This window comes from Centropristis striata, chromosome 14, assembly GCF_030273125.1.
Source record: "Centropristis striata isolate RG_2023a ecotype Rhode Island chromosome 14, C.striata_1.0, whole genome shotgun sequence".
In the NCBI taxonomy this organism is placed as follows: Eukaryota; Metazoa; Chordata; class Actinopteri; order Perciformes; family Serranidae; genus Centropristis; species Centropristis striata.
In genome coordinates this window covers 33,745,939-33,762,580 of record NC_081530.1, presented here as the reverse complement: position 1 = coordinate 33,762,580, position 16,642 = coordinate 33,745,939, and the positions used below count along the sequence as shown (strand labels likewise).

The 16,642-nt window shown below is 42.7% G+C and overlaps 3 protein-coding genes and 1 pseudogene across 3 annotated transcripts; 2 read left to right on the top strand and 2 right to left on the bottom strand.

Moving 5' to 3' along the window:
• The first annotated feature begins 542 nt into the window (after nt 1–542).
• On the top strand, nt 543–4,198 carry LOC131984824 (oocyte zinc finger protein XlCOF22-like; annotated as a pseudogene).
• Nucleotides 4,199–5,364: 1,166 nt separating this feature from the next.
• Nucleotides 5,365–8,432, top strand: LOC131984865 (zinc finger protein 583-like). The gene is made up of 2 exons (XM_059349856.1): nt 5,365–5,943; nt 6,544–8,432. Exons 1-2 carry the CDS (start codon nt 5,751–5,753, stop codon nt 7,521–7,523), a joined length of 1,173 nt encoding a protein of 390 aa, XP_059205839.1. The 5' UTR covers nt 5,365–5,750; the 3' UTR covers nt 7,524–8,432.
• Nucleotides 8,433–8,468: 36 nt separating this feature from the next.
• On the bottom strand, nt 8,469–13,363 carry LOC131984384 (zinc finger and SCAN domain-containing protein 2-like). The gene is made up of 2 exons (XM_059349227.1): nt 13,327–13,363; nt 8,469–12,378 (listed from the first exon to the last, which is right to left on the bottom strand). Exons 1-2 carry the CDS (start codon nt 13,361–13,363, stop codon nt 11,255–11,257), a joined length of 1,161 nt encoding a protein of 386 aa, XP_059205210.1. The 3' UTR covers nt 8,469–11,254.
• Nucleotides 13,364–13,805: 442 nt separating this feature from the next.
• On the bottom strand, nt 13,806–16,568 carry LOC131984880 (myb-related transcription factor, partner of profilin-like). Its single transcript, XM_059349872.1, has 2 exons — nt 14,838–16,568; nt 13,806–14,756 (listed from the first exon to the last, which is right to left on the bottom strand). The coding sequence occupies exons 1-2, from the start codon at nt 15,631–15,633 to the stop codon at nt 14,737–14,739; spliced, it is 816 nt and encodes a 271-aa protein (XP_059205855.1). The 5' UTR covers nt 15,634–16,568; the 3' UTR covers nt 13,806–14,736.
• Between the last annotated feature and the right edge of the window lie 74 nt (nt 16,569–16,642).

Here is a 16,642-nt window from a genome sequence, read left to right as displayed (position 1 = left end):
TGAGGTTCTTGTTTCTCACTGAAAAGTTCTCTGGACATTTAGAGTTCTCTGAAATTACTCTCCTGTAAAATAAGGTAGCAGACATTAATACTTCACTATATTATTAGTAAGTATGATGCTCACTTGCATATGAAACACTGTATAATTATTTTAAAACAGAATGTCGTGTTTTTTGCTTTGTCCTGATCGGCTGGTGTTTGTTTTAAACTAATGGTTAAATGCCTTATTTAAATAATTTAGCTGCAACATTAATAAATGTGAAAAGAGTGAAGTGCTCTTATACTATATAAATACTTTCTGAATTATTAGTATTATTAGTATTGTTATGACTCATATTGTAGCTGGAAGCATCGAAAACAACAACCGTGAGAAATATTTTGAGTATATTTTAATAATTTAACTTCCTGTGTGTTTGTCATTTCAGAAATGTCGGACTTTTATTTTGAAACCGATCAACTCCTCTGCCCCGGAAGCTGTCGTCTTTACTGCGGCTAACTTCACGCTGTTTAATCAAGACGGTAGCTAGTAGCGGTTTCTTTATTGTTCGTGAGAAAGTTTGTGTTGTGGTCCGTCAGAGCCTCTGTGTGTCCGGATAAACGTGTCTGAATGGACTTTGCGCTGTTCACCTTTTCTTTCTGGATGTTTTACCTCTGACTCATCTCCCGGTACACTATAAACACATTCAAGTTAGCTTAGCATGCTAGCTGGTTAGCATCGCGGCGCTAGTCAGAGTGACTGTTTGACGGAGAGCAAACTGTATTTCTGACGGGGTTTGTGTCGAGAGAAAATGTCTAAAGTCCAAACGGTGAGAGCGCTGGTGGAGCAGCGACTGACTGCGGCTGCTGAAGAGATATTTGGGCTGTTTGAAAGAACGATAGCAGAGTACGAGGAGGAACTTTGTCGTTCAAGAGAGAAGAACGAGCGACAACAGAAACTACTGGACGCTGTTTTCAACCCTCAGCTTCACTTCAGAGCAGGTTAGTTTCTTTACTTCAGTTACACAGAGCAGGTTAGTTACTTTACTTCAGTTACACAGAGCAGTTACTTTACTTCAGTTACACAGAGCAGGTTAGTTACTTTACTTCAGTTACACAGAGCAGATTAGTAAATTAAGTTATGGTTCCAGTTGATATTCCCAAAGCATTTTGGGAACTGTAGTTTCAACAATCTGTGTCAAACAAACTGTGTTTCCTGCAGATGTCCAGCAGCTGTCGGTGAGTGAAGAAGAGTTTCCCTCTGAGTAGAAGGAGAGGAGCTGCAGTCTGGACCAGGACCAGGACCAGAAGCAACTAGAGCCCCCACACATTAAAGAGGAACAGGAGGAACCTCGGACCAGTCAGGAGGGAGAGCAGCTTCAGGGGCTGGAGGAGGCTGATATCACCATGTTCACATTCACTCCTGTCCCTGTGAAGAGTGAAGAAGATGAAGAGAAACCTCAGTCCTCACAGCTTCAACAATTACAAACTGAACAGATGAAATTAGAAGCTGATGTAGAGGGCTGTGGTACGTAAAATAAATTTAGTTATAGCAGTTAATGTTTGTAACATAGCTGCAGTTACAGTAGAGTTACTATATAGCCATTCTATGATAAATACCTGCAGTTACAGTAGAGTTACTCAGTGCTTTTACATGCACAGTTTAATCGAGCTATGCTTAAAAATCAATTTTGCCGTCTAATGTCTGTCCCAGTACCGGCTAATGCAATTGGCTAATGTGATTGGCTATTGTGACAGGCTAATGCGACCGGCTTATGCGAGCAGAGCATGTGATATCTTATCATATATAATGGCGAAAACCCAATTCCAATCACATTATCGGGGTGTCCTTATCGGAGTTGTAGAACTCCGACATTAGTCGGACTCACACATTTGCATGCACTTCTGTTGTCCAGTTATAGTCAGATTAAGCGGTAATTCAGGTTGTTTTTTTTAAAGTGTCATGTAAACATACTGACTGTGTGTAACAGTTATAGTTGAGTTACAGTAGAGTTACATGAGAATTACTGTAAGTAACATAGCTACAGTTACAGTAAAGTTACTTTCTATAAAATACCTGAAGTTACATTAGTTACTGTTTTTAACTCGGCTGTAGTTCCATAAGGGTTACGGTATGTAACATACCTGCAGTCACAGTAGTTACTCTGTGAAACATAGTTGCAGTTAAAGTAGAGTTACATTGCATGTAATAAACCTGCAGTTACAATTGTTACTGTGTAACAATGCTGTAGAGCGGTATAGTTACTTACTTCAGTTACACAGAGCAGGTTTGTAAGTTAAGTTATGGTTCCTGTTGATATTCCCAAAACATTTTGGAAGCTATAGTTTCAACAATCTGTGTCAAACAAAGATCAATGCACAGACTGTATTTTTCCTCACTGTGTTTCTGTGTTTCCTGCAGACGTCCAGCAGCTGTCGGTGAGGAAAGAAGAGTTTCCCTCTGAGCAGAAGGAGAGGAGCTGCAGTCTAGACCAGGACCAGGAGAAGCCAGAGCCCCCACACATTAAAGAGGAACAGGAGGAACCTTGGACCAGTCAGGAGGGAGAGCAGCTTCAGGCACTCACATTCACTCCTGTCCCTGTGAAGAGTGAAGAAGATGAAGAGAAACCTCAGTACTCACAGCTTCATCAAACACAAACTGAACAGATGGAAACAGGAGCTGATGAAGAGGACTGTGGAGGACCAGAACCAGACAGGAACTCTGATTCTGATCCAAATTTACAACCTGATACCGAGGACGAGCCTGCAGACTCTTCTGAACCTGAGACTGATGACAGTAGTGATTGGAAGGAGACAAGAGAACCTCAGTCAGGTTTGAACTGTTTGAAAAAAGATGGCGGTCCTGCCAGAGATTCCAGATTTAGCGCTGGTGAGAAACAATTTAGCTGCTCTGAGTGTGGGAAAGGATTTGGCTACAAGTACCTTCTGGAGAGACACATGCTTTCTCATACAGGAGAGAAACCTTTCAGCTGCTCAGTTTGTAAAAAGTCTTTTACAAGAAGTGGGCATTTAAAGTCACACATGAGAGTCCACACAGGAGAGAAACTTTTCAGCTGCTCAGTGTGCGGTAAAGGTTTCAGTGAAAGTTGGGGTCTGAAGTCACACAAAAGAGTTCACACAGGAGAGAAACCTTTCAGCTGCTCAGTTTGTAAGAAAACGTTTGCACGGAGTGGAACTTTAAAGAAACACATGAGACACCACACAGGAGAGAAACCTTTCAGCTGCTCAGTTTGTAAGAAAACTTTTGTACAGAGTGGAAATTTAAAGTCACACATGAGTCTCCACACAGGAGAGAAACCGTTCAGCTGCTCAGTTTGTAAGAAAACTTTTGCACAGAAGGGAACTTTAAAGAAACACATGAGTCTCCACACAGGAGAGAAACTATTCAGCTGCTCAGTTTGTCATAAATCTTTTACACAAAGTGGGCATATAAAGAGACACATGAGACTCCACACAGGAGAGAAACCTTTCAGCTGCTCAGTTTGTCAGAAAACTTTTACACAAAGTGGAAATTTAAAGTCACACATGAGAATCCACACAGGAGAGTAACCTTTCATCTGCTCAGTTTGTGGTAAAGGTTTCCGTGGAAGTTGGCATCAAAAGTCACACAAAAGAATTCACACAGGATAGGAACCTTTCAGATGCCATATATGTAGCAAAAGATTTGCCTGGATTTCACATAAATAACATAAATGTTTCTTCCGCTCGTCCTCAAAGATTCAGCAAACTAAGGAGAACAAAGAGGCAGAGCCTCCTGCCAGCAGCCCACATGAAGAGATGCAAACCTCTTTCAAACTGGGGAGGATCACGTTATTCCCACCGGTTCCTCTCCCCCCATCAGGCACCCCGACCAACCAGACACATGACACATAAGGGGATCCTTGGGGGACACGGGGGAAAACATGCAAACTCCACACAGAAAGGCCCTTTTGCCGACACCGACCAGCGATACGGACTCCGGAGACATGGAGGTGGGGACACGCCTCCAACGTCCACAGCGTCCTGGTGGGAATTGAACCCAGGACCTTCTAGCTGTGAGGCGAGAGCGCTACCAACTTTTCCTTTTTGTTTATTTATTTATTTTTTTTACAAAACTAATGTTTACAAACTGATATTTTAACTCAAAATGTGATTGTAGAAGTGTAACAATTACAACTTTATTTCTTTTTAGCATAAAACAAAATAAAAACATTCTTGGTTTACGGAAGTTGTCCCTGCTTCAGTTTGTGGTACGAGGATAGGCATGCTATGTTTTAATTTAGGCCAGAAATCCCGAAACCAGCTATCTCTGTTATGTGAGACCAGAGTCTTCTACTACAAAGCTGGATTTGAGGGTTAGCAATGTAACCTGGGGTTTCACCCTGGTTATCAGTATCTCCAAGGTAGTTCTCTTCTAACCTGGCTAGGTCACCATGGTAACTCATGCTGCGGAGCTAACCTGGTCCGGACCAGGATTTGTTCTGAGCTTCGGCTTGAAATTTGCTAGAAAGCCTCTTACTACTTTTAAAACAGTGTCTCACGCTAGTCAACAGTCAAACTATGATCCATACAGATTATCAGCGGTGAGAATTAGATATAAATTGATATAAATAATGTGTTGAGTCGCAACATTGTATTAATGTCACCAAACGGAGCTGTGCCGTTACAGTAGAGGTACTGTATGTATCGTTGTAGCTGTAGTTACAGTACAGTTACTATATGTATTGTTGTAGTTACAGTTATAGTAGTTACTGTATGTATCATTGTGGCTACAGTTACAGTAGAGATACTCTATGTGAAGTTGTAGTTACAGTTAAAGTGGACTTACTGTATGTATCATTGTAGGTACAGTTACAGTAGAATTACTGTACGTATTGTAGTTACATTTACAGTAGTTACTGTATGTATCATTGTAGTTACAGTTACAGTAGAGTTACACAGTGACAAATAGCCCTCACTTCTCAAATCATTGTAGCAGTCAGTGGATGTGTGAGGTTCTTGTTTCTCACTGAAAAGTTCTCTGGACATTTAGAGTTCTCTGAAATTACTCTCCTGTAAAATAAGGTAGCAGACATTAATACTTCACTATATTATTAATAAGTATGATGCTCACTTGCATATGAAACACTGTATAATTATTTTAAAACAGAATGTCGTGTTTTTTGCTTTGTCCTGATCGGCTGGTGTTCGTTTTAAACTAATGGTTAAATGCCTTATTTAAATAATTTAGCTGCAACATTAATAAATGTGAAAAGAGTGAAGTGCTCTTATACTATATAAATACTTTCTGAATTATTATTATTATTAGTATTGTTATGACTCATTGTAGCTGGAAGCATCGAAAACAACAACCGTGAGAAATATTTTGAGTATATTTTAATAATTTAACTTCCTGTGTGTTTGTCATTTCAGAAATGTCGGACTTTTATTTTGAAACCGATCAACTCCTCTGCCCCGGAAGCTGTCGTCTTTACTGCGGCTAACTTCACGCTGTTTAATCAAGACGGTAGCTAGTAGCGGTTTCTTTGTTGTTCGTGAGAAAGTTTGTGTTGTGGTCCGTCAGAGCCTCTGTGTGTCCGGATAAACGTGTCTGAATGGACTTTGTGCTGTTCACCTTTTCTTTCTGGATGTTTTACCTCTGACTCATCTCCCGGTACACTATAAACACATTCAAGTTAGCTTAGCATGCTAGCTGGTTAGCATCGCGGCGCTAGTCAGAGTGACTGTTTGACGGAGAGCAAACTGTATTTCTGACGGGGTTTGTGTCGAGAGAAAATGTCTAAAGTCCAAACGGTGAGAGCGCTGGTGGAGCAGCGACTGACTGCGGTTGCTGAAGAGATATTTGGGCTGTTTGAAAGAACGATAGCAGAGTACGAGGAGGAACTTTGTCGTTCAAGAGAGAAGAACGAGCGACAACAGAAACTACTGGACGCTGTTTTCAACCCTCAGCTTCACTCACATAGAGCAGGTAAGTTACTTTACTTCAGTTACACAGGGCAGGTTCGTTACTTCGCTTCAGTTACACATAGCAGGTTATTTACTCTACTCCAGTTACACAGAGCAGGTTAGTTACTTTACTTCAGTTACACAGAGCAAGTTAGTTGTTTTACTTCAGTTACACAGAGCAGGTTAGTTACTTTACTTCAATTACACAGAGCAGGTTAGTTACTTTACTTCAGTTACACAGAGCAGGTTAGTTACTTTACTTCTGTTACACAGTGCAAGTTAGTTACTCTACTTCAGTTACACAGAGCAGGTTAGTTACTTTACTTCAGTTACACAGCAGGTTAGTTACTTTACTTCAGTCGCACAAAGCAGGTGAGTTACTTACTTATGTTAAATACCTGCAGTTACATTAGAGTTACAGTTGTCACTGTGTGTAACATTGCTGTAGAGCAGGTTACTTAATTAGCTTCAGTTACACAGAGCAGGTTTGTAAGTTAAGTTATGGTTCCTGTCTATTTTCCAAAAGCATTTTGGGAACTGTAGTTTCCACAATCTGTGTCAAACAAAGATGGATACACAGACTGTATTTTTCCCTCACTGTGTATTTCTGTGTTTCCTGCAGACATCCAGCAGCTGTCGGTGAGTGAAGAAGAGTTTCCCTCTGAGCAGCAGGAGAGGAGCTCCACTCTGGATCAGGACCAGGAGGAGCCAGAGCACCCACACATTAAAGAGGAACAGGAGGAACCTTGGACCAGTCAGGAAGGAGAGCAGCTTCAGGCACCCACATTCACTCCTGTCCCTGTGAAGAGTGAAGAAGATGAAGAGAAACCTCAGTCCTCACAGCTTCATCAAACACAAACTGAACAGATGGAAACAGAAGCTGATGGAGAGGACTGTGGAGGACCAGAACCAGACAGGAACTCTGGTCCAGATCCGCATTTACAACCTGACACTGACGACAAGCCTGCAAACTCTTTTGAACCTGAGACTGATGACAGTGGTGATTGGAAGGAGACAAGAGAACCTCAGTCAGGTTTTAACTGTTTGAAAAAAGATGGTGGTCCTGCCAGAGATTCCAGTTTTAGTGCTGGTGAGAAACGATTTAGCTGCTCTGAGTGTGGGAAAAGATATTGCTACAAGTACCTTCTAAAGAGACACATGGTCTCTCATACTGGAGAGAAACCTTTCAGCTGCTCAGTTTGTAAGAAATCTTTTGCCCAAAGAGATAGTTTAAAGTCACACATGAGACTCCACACAGGAGAGAAACTTTTCAGCTGCTCATTGTGTGGTAGATCTTTTACACGAAGTGGGCATTTACAGCAACATATGATAATCCACACAGGAGAGAAACCTTTCAGCTGCTCAGTTTGTAAGAAATATTTTGCCCTCAGGGATAGTTTAAAGTCACACATGAGACTCCACACAGGGGAGAAACTTTTCTGCTGCTCAGTGTGTGGTAAATCTTTTACACGAAGTGGACATTTAGAGCAACATATGAGATGCCACACTGGAGAGAAACCTTTCAGCTGCTCAGTTTGTCAGATATCTTTTACCCACAGAGATAGTTTAAAGTCACACATGAGAGTCCACACAGGAGAGTAACCTTTCACCTGCTCAGTTTGTGGTAAAGGTTTCTGTGGAAGTTGGCATCTAAAGTCACACAAAATAATTCACACAGGAGAGAAACCTTTCAGTTGCCATATTTGTAGCAAAAGATTTGCCTGGATGTCACATGTCAAAAAACATAAATGTGCTGGCCGCTTGTCCTCAAAGTGTCTTTAAACTAAGGAGAACAAAGAGGCAGAGCCTCCAGCCAGCAGCCCACATGAAGAGATTCAAACAGAAGCTGATGGAGAGGACTGTGGAAGACCAGAAGCAGCCAGGAACTCAGATCCAGATGGACCAGGTACTGATGAGAAGACTGGAGATTCTCCTGAACCTGAGACTGATGACAGTAGTGGTTGGAAGTAAACTGCCTGCTGTAAATTCTTAGTAAAAGTCCTCATCAGTGACAATGAAAGCCTTTTTGTTAACCCCTTGGACCTTTGTGAGTGTGTGTGCGGATTCAGTATGAAGGCTCCAGAGAAGATCATCACATATTGGTATGAAACTAGATGATCTTAGGAATCCTTTTGTACAAAATATGTTGTGATCTCTTGTTGGGAAGGGGGTGAAATTTGTTGTTTATTTGTTTATTGAGCATGTTATATATCTAACAGTTGTAATCTTTATTAAACACATCCAACAACAATTCCAAGTAGAACTTTTAGATAAGACAAGAAAAATTAACTAAAAAACAAAAATAAATTAATTAATATATAAAAATGAAATTGTATGAAAATATACAAAACTTTTTTTGTTAAAGTACTCCTTTTTCAATCTCTTTAAAGGACTCAAGAAAGATTTCCAAGTCTTTTTTAAAATGCTACAAAGCTTGTAGTAACTAATATTTATTCCTTGTGTATGAAATTTACCTGCAATCACAATATAATTAAACAATACTTTCTTTTCCATGTTGTGATATGAAATTCATTTCCTTTATGTTTATTTTTTTGTTTTGTTTTATAAAACTTAAGTTCACAAACTTATTTATTCACTATTTGGTTGTCGAAGAAGTGTAACAATTACAACTTCATCTTTTTTAAAAGCAAAATGAAATAAAAACATTCTTGGTTTACCAAAGTTGCCTGAAAGTTGTCCCTGCTTCAGTTTGTGGTACGAGGGTAGGCATGCTATCTTTTAATTTAGGCCAGCTATCTCTGTTATGTTAGTCCAGAGTCCTGTACTACGAAGCTGGATTTGAGGGTTAACAGGGTAACCTGGGGTTTAACCCTAGTTATCAGTATCTCCAAGGTGGTTCTCTTTTACTCAGGCTATGTCACCATGGTAACTCATGCTGCAGAGCTAACCTGGGCGGGACCAGGTTGTGTTCTGAACTTTGGCTGGAAATTGGCTAGAAAACTTCTCACTACTTTAAGAAACAGTGTCTCACACTAGTCAACAGTCGTTCTATGATCCATACAGATTATCAGCGGTGAGAATTAGCTATAAATTTAAATGTGTTGAGTCGTAACATTGTATTAATGTCCCCAAACGCAGCAAAGAAATATATATGTGGATGTATCCTTCATTATGGGACAGTTTTGAGGTTCTTGTACTTTACTTCAGTATTTCCACGTATGTAACTTTATACTTCTACTTCACTACATTTTGATGCAAATCTTGTAATTTTTTACTCCACTACATTTAGCTGACAGCTTTAGATACTTTTCAGGTCAAACTTTAACATAAAAACATAAAACATTTAAAGTGATTAGACATTCGATTTCAAATGTAACCTCATAACAGCATATTAAATGAGCCCTACCTTGCTGTTTATATAAATGCATCAATAATAATAATCCAATGATATATTTAGAATATATATTAAACAATCTGAGTGGGTCCGTTCTGCATAACAGGCACTTTTACTTTTGATACTTTAAGTACATTTTGATGCTGATACTTTTGTTCTTTCACTTCAGTAAGTTTTGAATGCAGGACTTTTACTTGTAGTGGAGTAATTTAACAGTTTGGTATTAGTACTTTTACTTAAGTACAGGATCTGAATACTAAAAAAAGCACAAAAAAAAACACCGTTAGTCAAACCAAAGGCTGAGCAAGATATTTGTAATGAACAAAATGTTCAAATAAGTGAAAATACAGTGAAACGGTCAAAGTTATGAGACCAAACCAGTAAACACCCTTTTAAAAAATTTTTTTTTATTGACGTTACTGTGGATACACATTGCTTTTCTTCTCTCCTGATGACAGCTCACCTTGTTGTGACCTGTCAATCAAAGGTAGCACCGCCCTAAATCAATCCTTATCTTCTATTTTCTTCTAAATGGGGCCATTATTTACACTATTAACATCATGTTGTCATGAAGAGGATGTATTACTAGTAGCCATAGAGTGGAGCGGATCAGCTCATTTCTGGAAGGTTTTGTGCATTTTATGACTAAAGCATGAAACTTTCTCCATAGTTTCTATAGACCATAAAGTTTAATTTCAGACGTGGAGGTATTTCAGATTTGACAGTCATAAAATTCAATGTAACTCCAAGTCTCTACCTTTTCACATGAAAAAAACAAAACATATACCTGTAGGGTACAGAGCCCCGTTTGCCAAATTGAGGCTTTAACCTAAATTTTGTTACAGGACTATAGGTGAGGCAGCAAAAGTATGAGAGAGAGAGCAGAGAGGCTCCAGAGACTCCAGCTAGCAGCTCAACTGAAAGGATGGAAACAGAACCTGTCCATGTGAGGAGTGAAGATGATGAAGAGCATCCTCAGAGCTCACAGCTTCTTCAAACATAAAAGTGAGCAGATGGAATCTGAAGCTTTCCCTGTGAAGAGTGAAGATGAAACCATACAAATGCAGCATCTGTGGGAAAGGATTCAACAAGAAGTCACAAGTCACAAAGCATTTATGTGTTTAATTGTTGTGTCAAATTAAAGGTGTAATTTGTAAAATTTGGTCAGTTTTTTTTTTGTTTCAAACATTTTAAAAATGAACAAAGACTTTCGACAGAATGTGAAGAAAACAGACCGTACTATATGTGTACTTCCCACTGTTGTCCACCAGATGGTACTGTTCATCTCATCTGATTCAAGGGTTACTGACTAAAATTAAAGTTAAGATCTTTAAACAAACCGTGATTCTGCATTTAAAGCTCTGTTGAATCCCCGGAGTGTTTACCTTCTTTCCAGCAGAGATTACTCACCCAGCAGTGGCTAGACAGGTCTAGATACATGCGAAGGTAAGATCATCTGTACAAAAACCTGCTGAACAGACCACACAGCAGGACATTGTTACCCCCTGAAACTCTTCTGTTTCACTCTTTTTTCTTTTTTTCACAGATTGGTCATTAATAGTAGTTGTTTCTAGACTTAAAGTAACATTCTTCTGTCCGTAACACACATAAATCCTGACTTTTAAATAAAAATAACCTGCTCTGTATAAGTGAAGTAAAGTAACTAACCTGTTCTGTGTAAACTAAAGTTGTAATTGTTACACTTCTACAATCAAATATTGAATTTAAATATCAGTTTGTGAATTTTTGTTTTGTAAAACAAAACTAAAGATGCTCAATGAATAAATAAACAACAAATTTCACCCCCTTCCCAAGAAGAGATCACAACATATTTTGTACAAAAGGATTCCTAAAATAATCTAGTTTCATACTAAAGAACTGTCATACTGAAAGCTTTCTCTCCTGTGTGAATTCTTTTGTGTGACTTTAGATGCCAACTCCTACGGAAACCTTTACCACAAACTGAGCAGGTGAAAGGTTACTCTCCTGTGTGGAGCTTCATGTGTTTCTTTAAAGTTCGACTGTATGGAAAAGGTTTCTGACAAACTGAGCAGCTGAAAGGTCTCTCTCCTGTGTGGAGTCTCATGTGTCTCCTTAAAGTTCCACTCTGTGTAAAAGTGTTATTACAAAATGAGCAGCTGAAAGGTTTCTCTCCTGTGTGAGTTATTTTGTGTAATTTCAGATTCCAACTATTACTGCAACCTTTACCGCACACTGAGCAGCGGAAAGGTTTCTCTCCTGTGTGTTGTCTCATGTGTTTCTTTAAAGTTCGGCTGTGTGTAAAAAGTTTCTGACAAACTGAGCAGCTGAAAGGTTTCTCTCCTGTATGAGAAAACATGTGTCTCTTCAGATAGCACTTGTAGCCAAATCCTTTCCCACACTCAGAGCAGCTAAGTCGTTTCTCACCAGCACTAAATCGGGAATCTCTGACAGGACCGCCATCTTTTTTCAAACAGTTCAAACCTGACTGAGGTTCTCTGGTCTCCTTCCAATCACCACTGTCATCAGTCTCAGGTTCAGAAGAGTCTGCAGGCTCCTCCTCAGTATCAGGTTGTAAATGTGGATCTGGATCAGAGTTCCTATCTGGTTCTGGTCCTCCACAGTCCTCTCCATCAGCTTCTGTTTCCATCTGTTCAGTTTGTGTTTGATGAAGCTGTGAGGACTGAGGTTTCTCTTCATCTTCTTCAATCTTCACAGGGACAGGAGTGAATGTGAACTTTGTGATATCAGCCTCCTCCAGCCCCTGAAGCTGCTCTCCCTCCTGACTGGTCCGAGGTTCCTCCTGTTCCTCTTTAATGTGTGGGGGCTCTGGCTGTAGCACCGTTCGGACCGCCGTGTGTTGGCTCAGACTTCCTGCTTCTATGAACTCTTCCTCTGCTGCATGACTCTCTCTGTGGATCTTTGGGAGGTGAGTGATGTCACTCTCCTGTTCCTCTTTAATGTGTGGGGGCTTTGGGTCCTCCTGGTCCAGACTGGAGCTCCTCTCCTGCTGCTCAGAGGGAGACTCCTCTTTAACCACCAACAGCTGCTGGATGTCTGCAGAGAAGGGTAAACACACACAGAGGCTCTTACAGCAGCTAAAGTAGGGCTGCCACGATGCGTCTCACTGTTCACAACATGGTGGTGCATGTAAAAACCTTCGTCAAAGAAGCCTTTTGAAGCTGGACGGAGATGTTTGTGGTTGCAGCCATTGAACAGACAGACTGGACCGCTGAAAATCATCAGGAACTCTCATATATATATTCAATATATTTAATTACATATTGACTGACTTTAAAATAAAATAACCTGCTTTGTGTAACTGAAGTAACTAACCTTGGCTGCGTTTCCCAGATTCGCTCTTAGCACTTAAGAAGTTCTAAAGCGCTAAGAGCGTCTTAGGGACGCTCTTAAGAGCGCTGTAAAAGAAGGAAGTGTTTCCCAGAGTCGTTCTTGGCTTAAGAAGATCTTTCACTAAGAAGGAAGTGTAAGATCGCCCTGACCCACTCTTAACAGCCTTCTTAGCGACCAAACGCTCAGTGCAGCCGCATCAGGGAAAGTTATATCAGACACAAAGGAATACTAAAACCCTGCGTAATGATGAATGTGCGCTCATAGCTGCAGAACACTGACACAAGAAAAATAATAGCATACTCCTTACGTTTTCACACACATTCAGCATCTGCATATAAGTTTACAGTAGCTATAAAAACATCAACAACCCTGTGGTATTTCACAGATATGAGGGAAACTGACAGGTGTAATGGAACTCAGCTGGAACCTCATCAAGAGGGTCTCCACCTGCAAGTCTATATAAAGGCGTTGCCGAAGTCCATGCGTGTGAGACACCATGGCTGCAATATAGCATATTCTCGCTGTGAACCAACAGCGTCGCCGTGCGCGAAGCCAGACGGTTTATATAAACGCTTATGTGAGTCAGCACTTCTCCCCACTCGACGTGCTGTCGGACCGGGCTGTCCAGTCCAAGTACCGGCTTCCTCGTGAGGAGATCCACCGCCTCGTCACGCTTGTGTCACCACACATCCAGAGGGCAACCCGCTGCAATTTTGCCCTCAGCCCGGAGGTGCAGCTCCTGGCCGTGCTGCATTTTTACGCAGTGGGGAGCTTCCTGGAGGTGGTGGGGGACAGCACCGGCCTCAGCAAGGCATCGGTTTCACGGAGTGTGGCAGCCGTGACACCGATCCTCCTGCTCCATGCCCGGAGACACATCAGGATGCCCACCACACGGGACGAGGTCCGCCAGGTCCACCGTGGATTTCACGCCATGGCTGGGGATCCCCCGGGTGATTGGTGTCGTGGATGGCACACTGATCCCAATCCACAATCCCTCCCTGGTGGATCCGTGCTGGATTGGGAGGAAACATTACGCTGCCATCAACACTCAGGTGGTGGTGGCCCATGATGGCCTCATCACCGACATCGTTGCCAGGTGGCCAGGAGGCACACACGACAGCTTTGTGTGGGCCAACTCAGCTGTGGGGCAGAAGGCTGGCAGAGGAGAGTTCGGCAGGAGCATCTTCCTCGGAGACAGTGGCTACCCTCTCCGGAGTTACCTCGTGACACCGGTAACCAACCCAGCAACACCACAGGAGGAGAGGTTCAATGAGGCCCACACACACACCAGGACCCACATTGAACGGGTGTTTGGCAGGTGGAAGTCCCGTTACCGAGGTGTCCATCGTTCGTCAGGGGGACTGCGCTTGTCACCTGTGAAATGTTGCCGCGTGATTGTTGTCACCGCCATGCTGCACAACATAGCAGTGCGCGTTGGAGCAGATGAGCTGCCTCCTGTGGATGACGATGGGGAAACATCGGAAGACGACGCCCTCAACCCCCGCGAAGCCCGAGCAATACTCCACCAAGCTGGTGTCCAGACCAGAGAGGAGCTTGTGAATCTCTTTTGAAGTCTCAGTCCCTACCCCCGTCACCACCAGACACAAATATCAGCACCACCCTACACCCATCATCAAACCCACTACCATCATAAAACCCATATCATATCAACCATCATGTATAGGGCTTGAAAGCTAGGAAGTGAAACAGATGTGCGGGTAAAACACCCAAATATTAATAAATTAGTGTCGGATAATGTCCCGCACATCAATATATTGTTGCAATGTTTGGGTGCTTTACCTGTTTAAGGTCTAGCACAGGATGTAAAGGAATAATTCTTGCATACAGTATGCAAAATGATACATGAAATCCAACTTTTGGATAGAGGAGGCCAGGTAACAAGTGGGGAATTAGAGGTGCTGAAAGTAGTGATAGGATAAGCACGTGCGTCAGGGCGCACATGTCATGAATCTACTCAAATCAATGACACAATACAAATTGCCTGGGATTTTTTTTCGCTAGGTTTGACACCCTTTTTTCAATACAAAATTATCCACACAACACATGGTTGAAAAGGAAAAGTAGTTCATTTAAAACACAAAACAAAAAGCGATGGCACCGCTGTCTTTACTGGGCGTCTGCATCACCTGCATGAAGAGAGGTTGATTAGTGAAATTGAACGGGATACATTGTGCAATGCGGAGGAAAAAAATAGAAATGCCCCTTACCTGCGTCCTGGGGGAGAATTATTGGGACCGAGATGGAGGGACTGTTGAACTGCGCCTCGGCAAGTGTCAGCTGTCTCCGGTGCAGCTCCGACTTCTGACGTTTGAGACGCACCATCTCCTCTTGGAAGGCAGTCTGTCTCTCCAGTTGGCCCTCTATCCCCCGCAGCACCGCCAGTTTCTCCCTCTCGAGACGCACCAGTGTCTCACTGCAGGTGCAGGTCGTTATGGAGGGGCGTCCCCGTGTGCGGACACCGGGCCCTGCTGGTTGGCATGCGGGGACAGGGCTCGGTTGCGGGGGGTCGTCCTCTCCTGGGGACGTGCAGGTCGCTGCTCCGCTCCCAGATGGCTCCTCCTCCTCGCCTTCGCTGTTGTCTGAGAGCCCCTCGTCCCCCAGAAGATCGATGCCCCCACTAATGCCTTCAGAGGCCGTCTTTCCAATAATGGAGAGGACTTTTTCCTCGTCAGGAGTTAGGGTTGTACCCCCAGGTGCGCCACCGCCCGTGCCCATGCTCTCTCGCCTCACCTGTGCGCTTTTTTTTTTTGTTTGGCTCTGGAACTCCTGCCACTTCTTCCGCACGGCACACCAGTCTCGCAGGCCACAGGGACTAGAGGGGGACATCTTCTGGGCTATTGCCTGCCAAATGCGGTTTTTTAATGTTATATCTTTTTTCCCCCTTGTTCCCCCAAATAACACCTCGCGGTGCTGCCAGACCTCGTCCACTAATGTGGCCATCTCCTCTGCAGTAAATGAGGGTGACCTCTTGCTGCGTTTGCTGCCTGCTTTCTCCATTCTCATGTGTGTGCGTATCCACAGTGGGGTATATATGCGTTAATGGCTTGATTACTACTCGGATACACCTGTTAGCTGTGATCACTCACACGTAGCCTTATCGCACAGGTGTGTGGGGTGACTTAAGCGCTGATAAAGTGGTGGGTGATCGATTTGCCTGGCATCGATTGATTTATATTTCAGCACCACGGCGGTGGACAGCTCCCACAAAGAGCTTCTTACGAAGCTTCTTTGGCGGGATCTTAAGAAGGCAGTTAAGAACGCATCTGGGAAACACCCCTATCTTAGCGCTCCTTCTTAGCCGAACCCTTCTTAAGAGCCTTCTTAAGTCCTTAAGAACGAGCGAATCTTGGAAACGCGGCCCTTCTCTGTGTAACTGGAGTAAAGTAACTAACCTGCTCTGTGTGACTGAAGTAAAGTAACTAACCTGCTCTGTGTAACTGAAGTAAAGTAACTAACCTGCTCTGTGTACGTGAAGCTGAGGGTTGAAAACAGCGTCCAGTAGTTTCTGTTGTCGCTCGTTCTTCTCTTTTGAACGACAAAGTTCCTCCTCTTACTCTGCTATCGTTCTTTCAAACAGCCCAAATATCTCTTCAGCAGCCGCAGTCAGTCGCTGCTCCACCAGCGCTCTCACCGTTTGGACTTTAGACATTTTTCACACAGTGACACCAACTTTTCTCCACACAAACTCCGTCAGAAACAGTTTGCTCTCCATCAAACAGTCACTCTGACTAGCGCCGCAGTGCTAACCAGCTAGCATGATAAGCTAACTTGAATGTGTTTGTAGTCTACCGGGAGATGAGTCAGAGGTAAAACATCCAGAAAGAAAAGGTGAACAGCACAAAGTCCATTCAGACACGTTCATCCGGACACACAGAGGCTCTGACGGACCACAACACAAACTTTCTCACTAACAATAAAGAAACCGCTACAAGCTGCCGTCTTGATTAAACAGCGTGAAGTTAGCCGCAGTAAAGACGACAGCTTCCGGGGCAGAGGAGTTGATGGGTTTCAA

Coding starts and splice junctions, on each gene's coding strand:
- LOC131984880 (XM_059349872.1), bottom strand. CDS start 15,633: ATGAGAATGGAGAAAGCAGGCAGCAAACGCAGCAAGAGGTCACCCTCA. Junction 14,757..14,837: donor AATTCTCCCCCAGGACGCAG/GTAAGGGGCATT, acceptor CTCTTCATGCAG/GTGATGCAGACGCCCAGTAA.
- LOC131984865 (XM_059349856.1), top strand. CDS start 5,751: ATGTCTAAAGTCCAAACGGTGAGAGCGCTGGTGGAGCAGCGACTGACT. Junction 5,944..6,543: donor GCTTCACTCACATAGAGCAG/GTAAGTTACTTT, acceptor TGTTTCCTGCAG/ACATCCAGCAGCTGTCGGTG.
- LOC131984384 (XM_059349227.1), bottom strand. CDS start 13,363: ATGCAGCACGGCCAGGAGCTGCACCTCCGGGCTGAGG. Junction 12,379..13,326: donor GCTGCACCTCCGGGCTGAGG/GCAAAATTGCAG, acceptor GTGAACAGTGAG/ACGCATCGTGGCAGCCCTAC.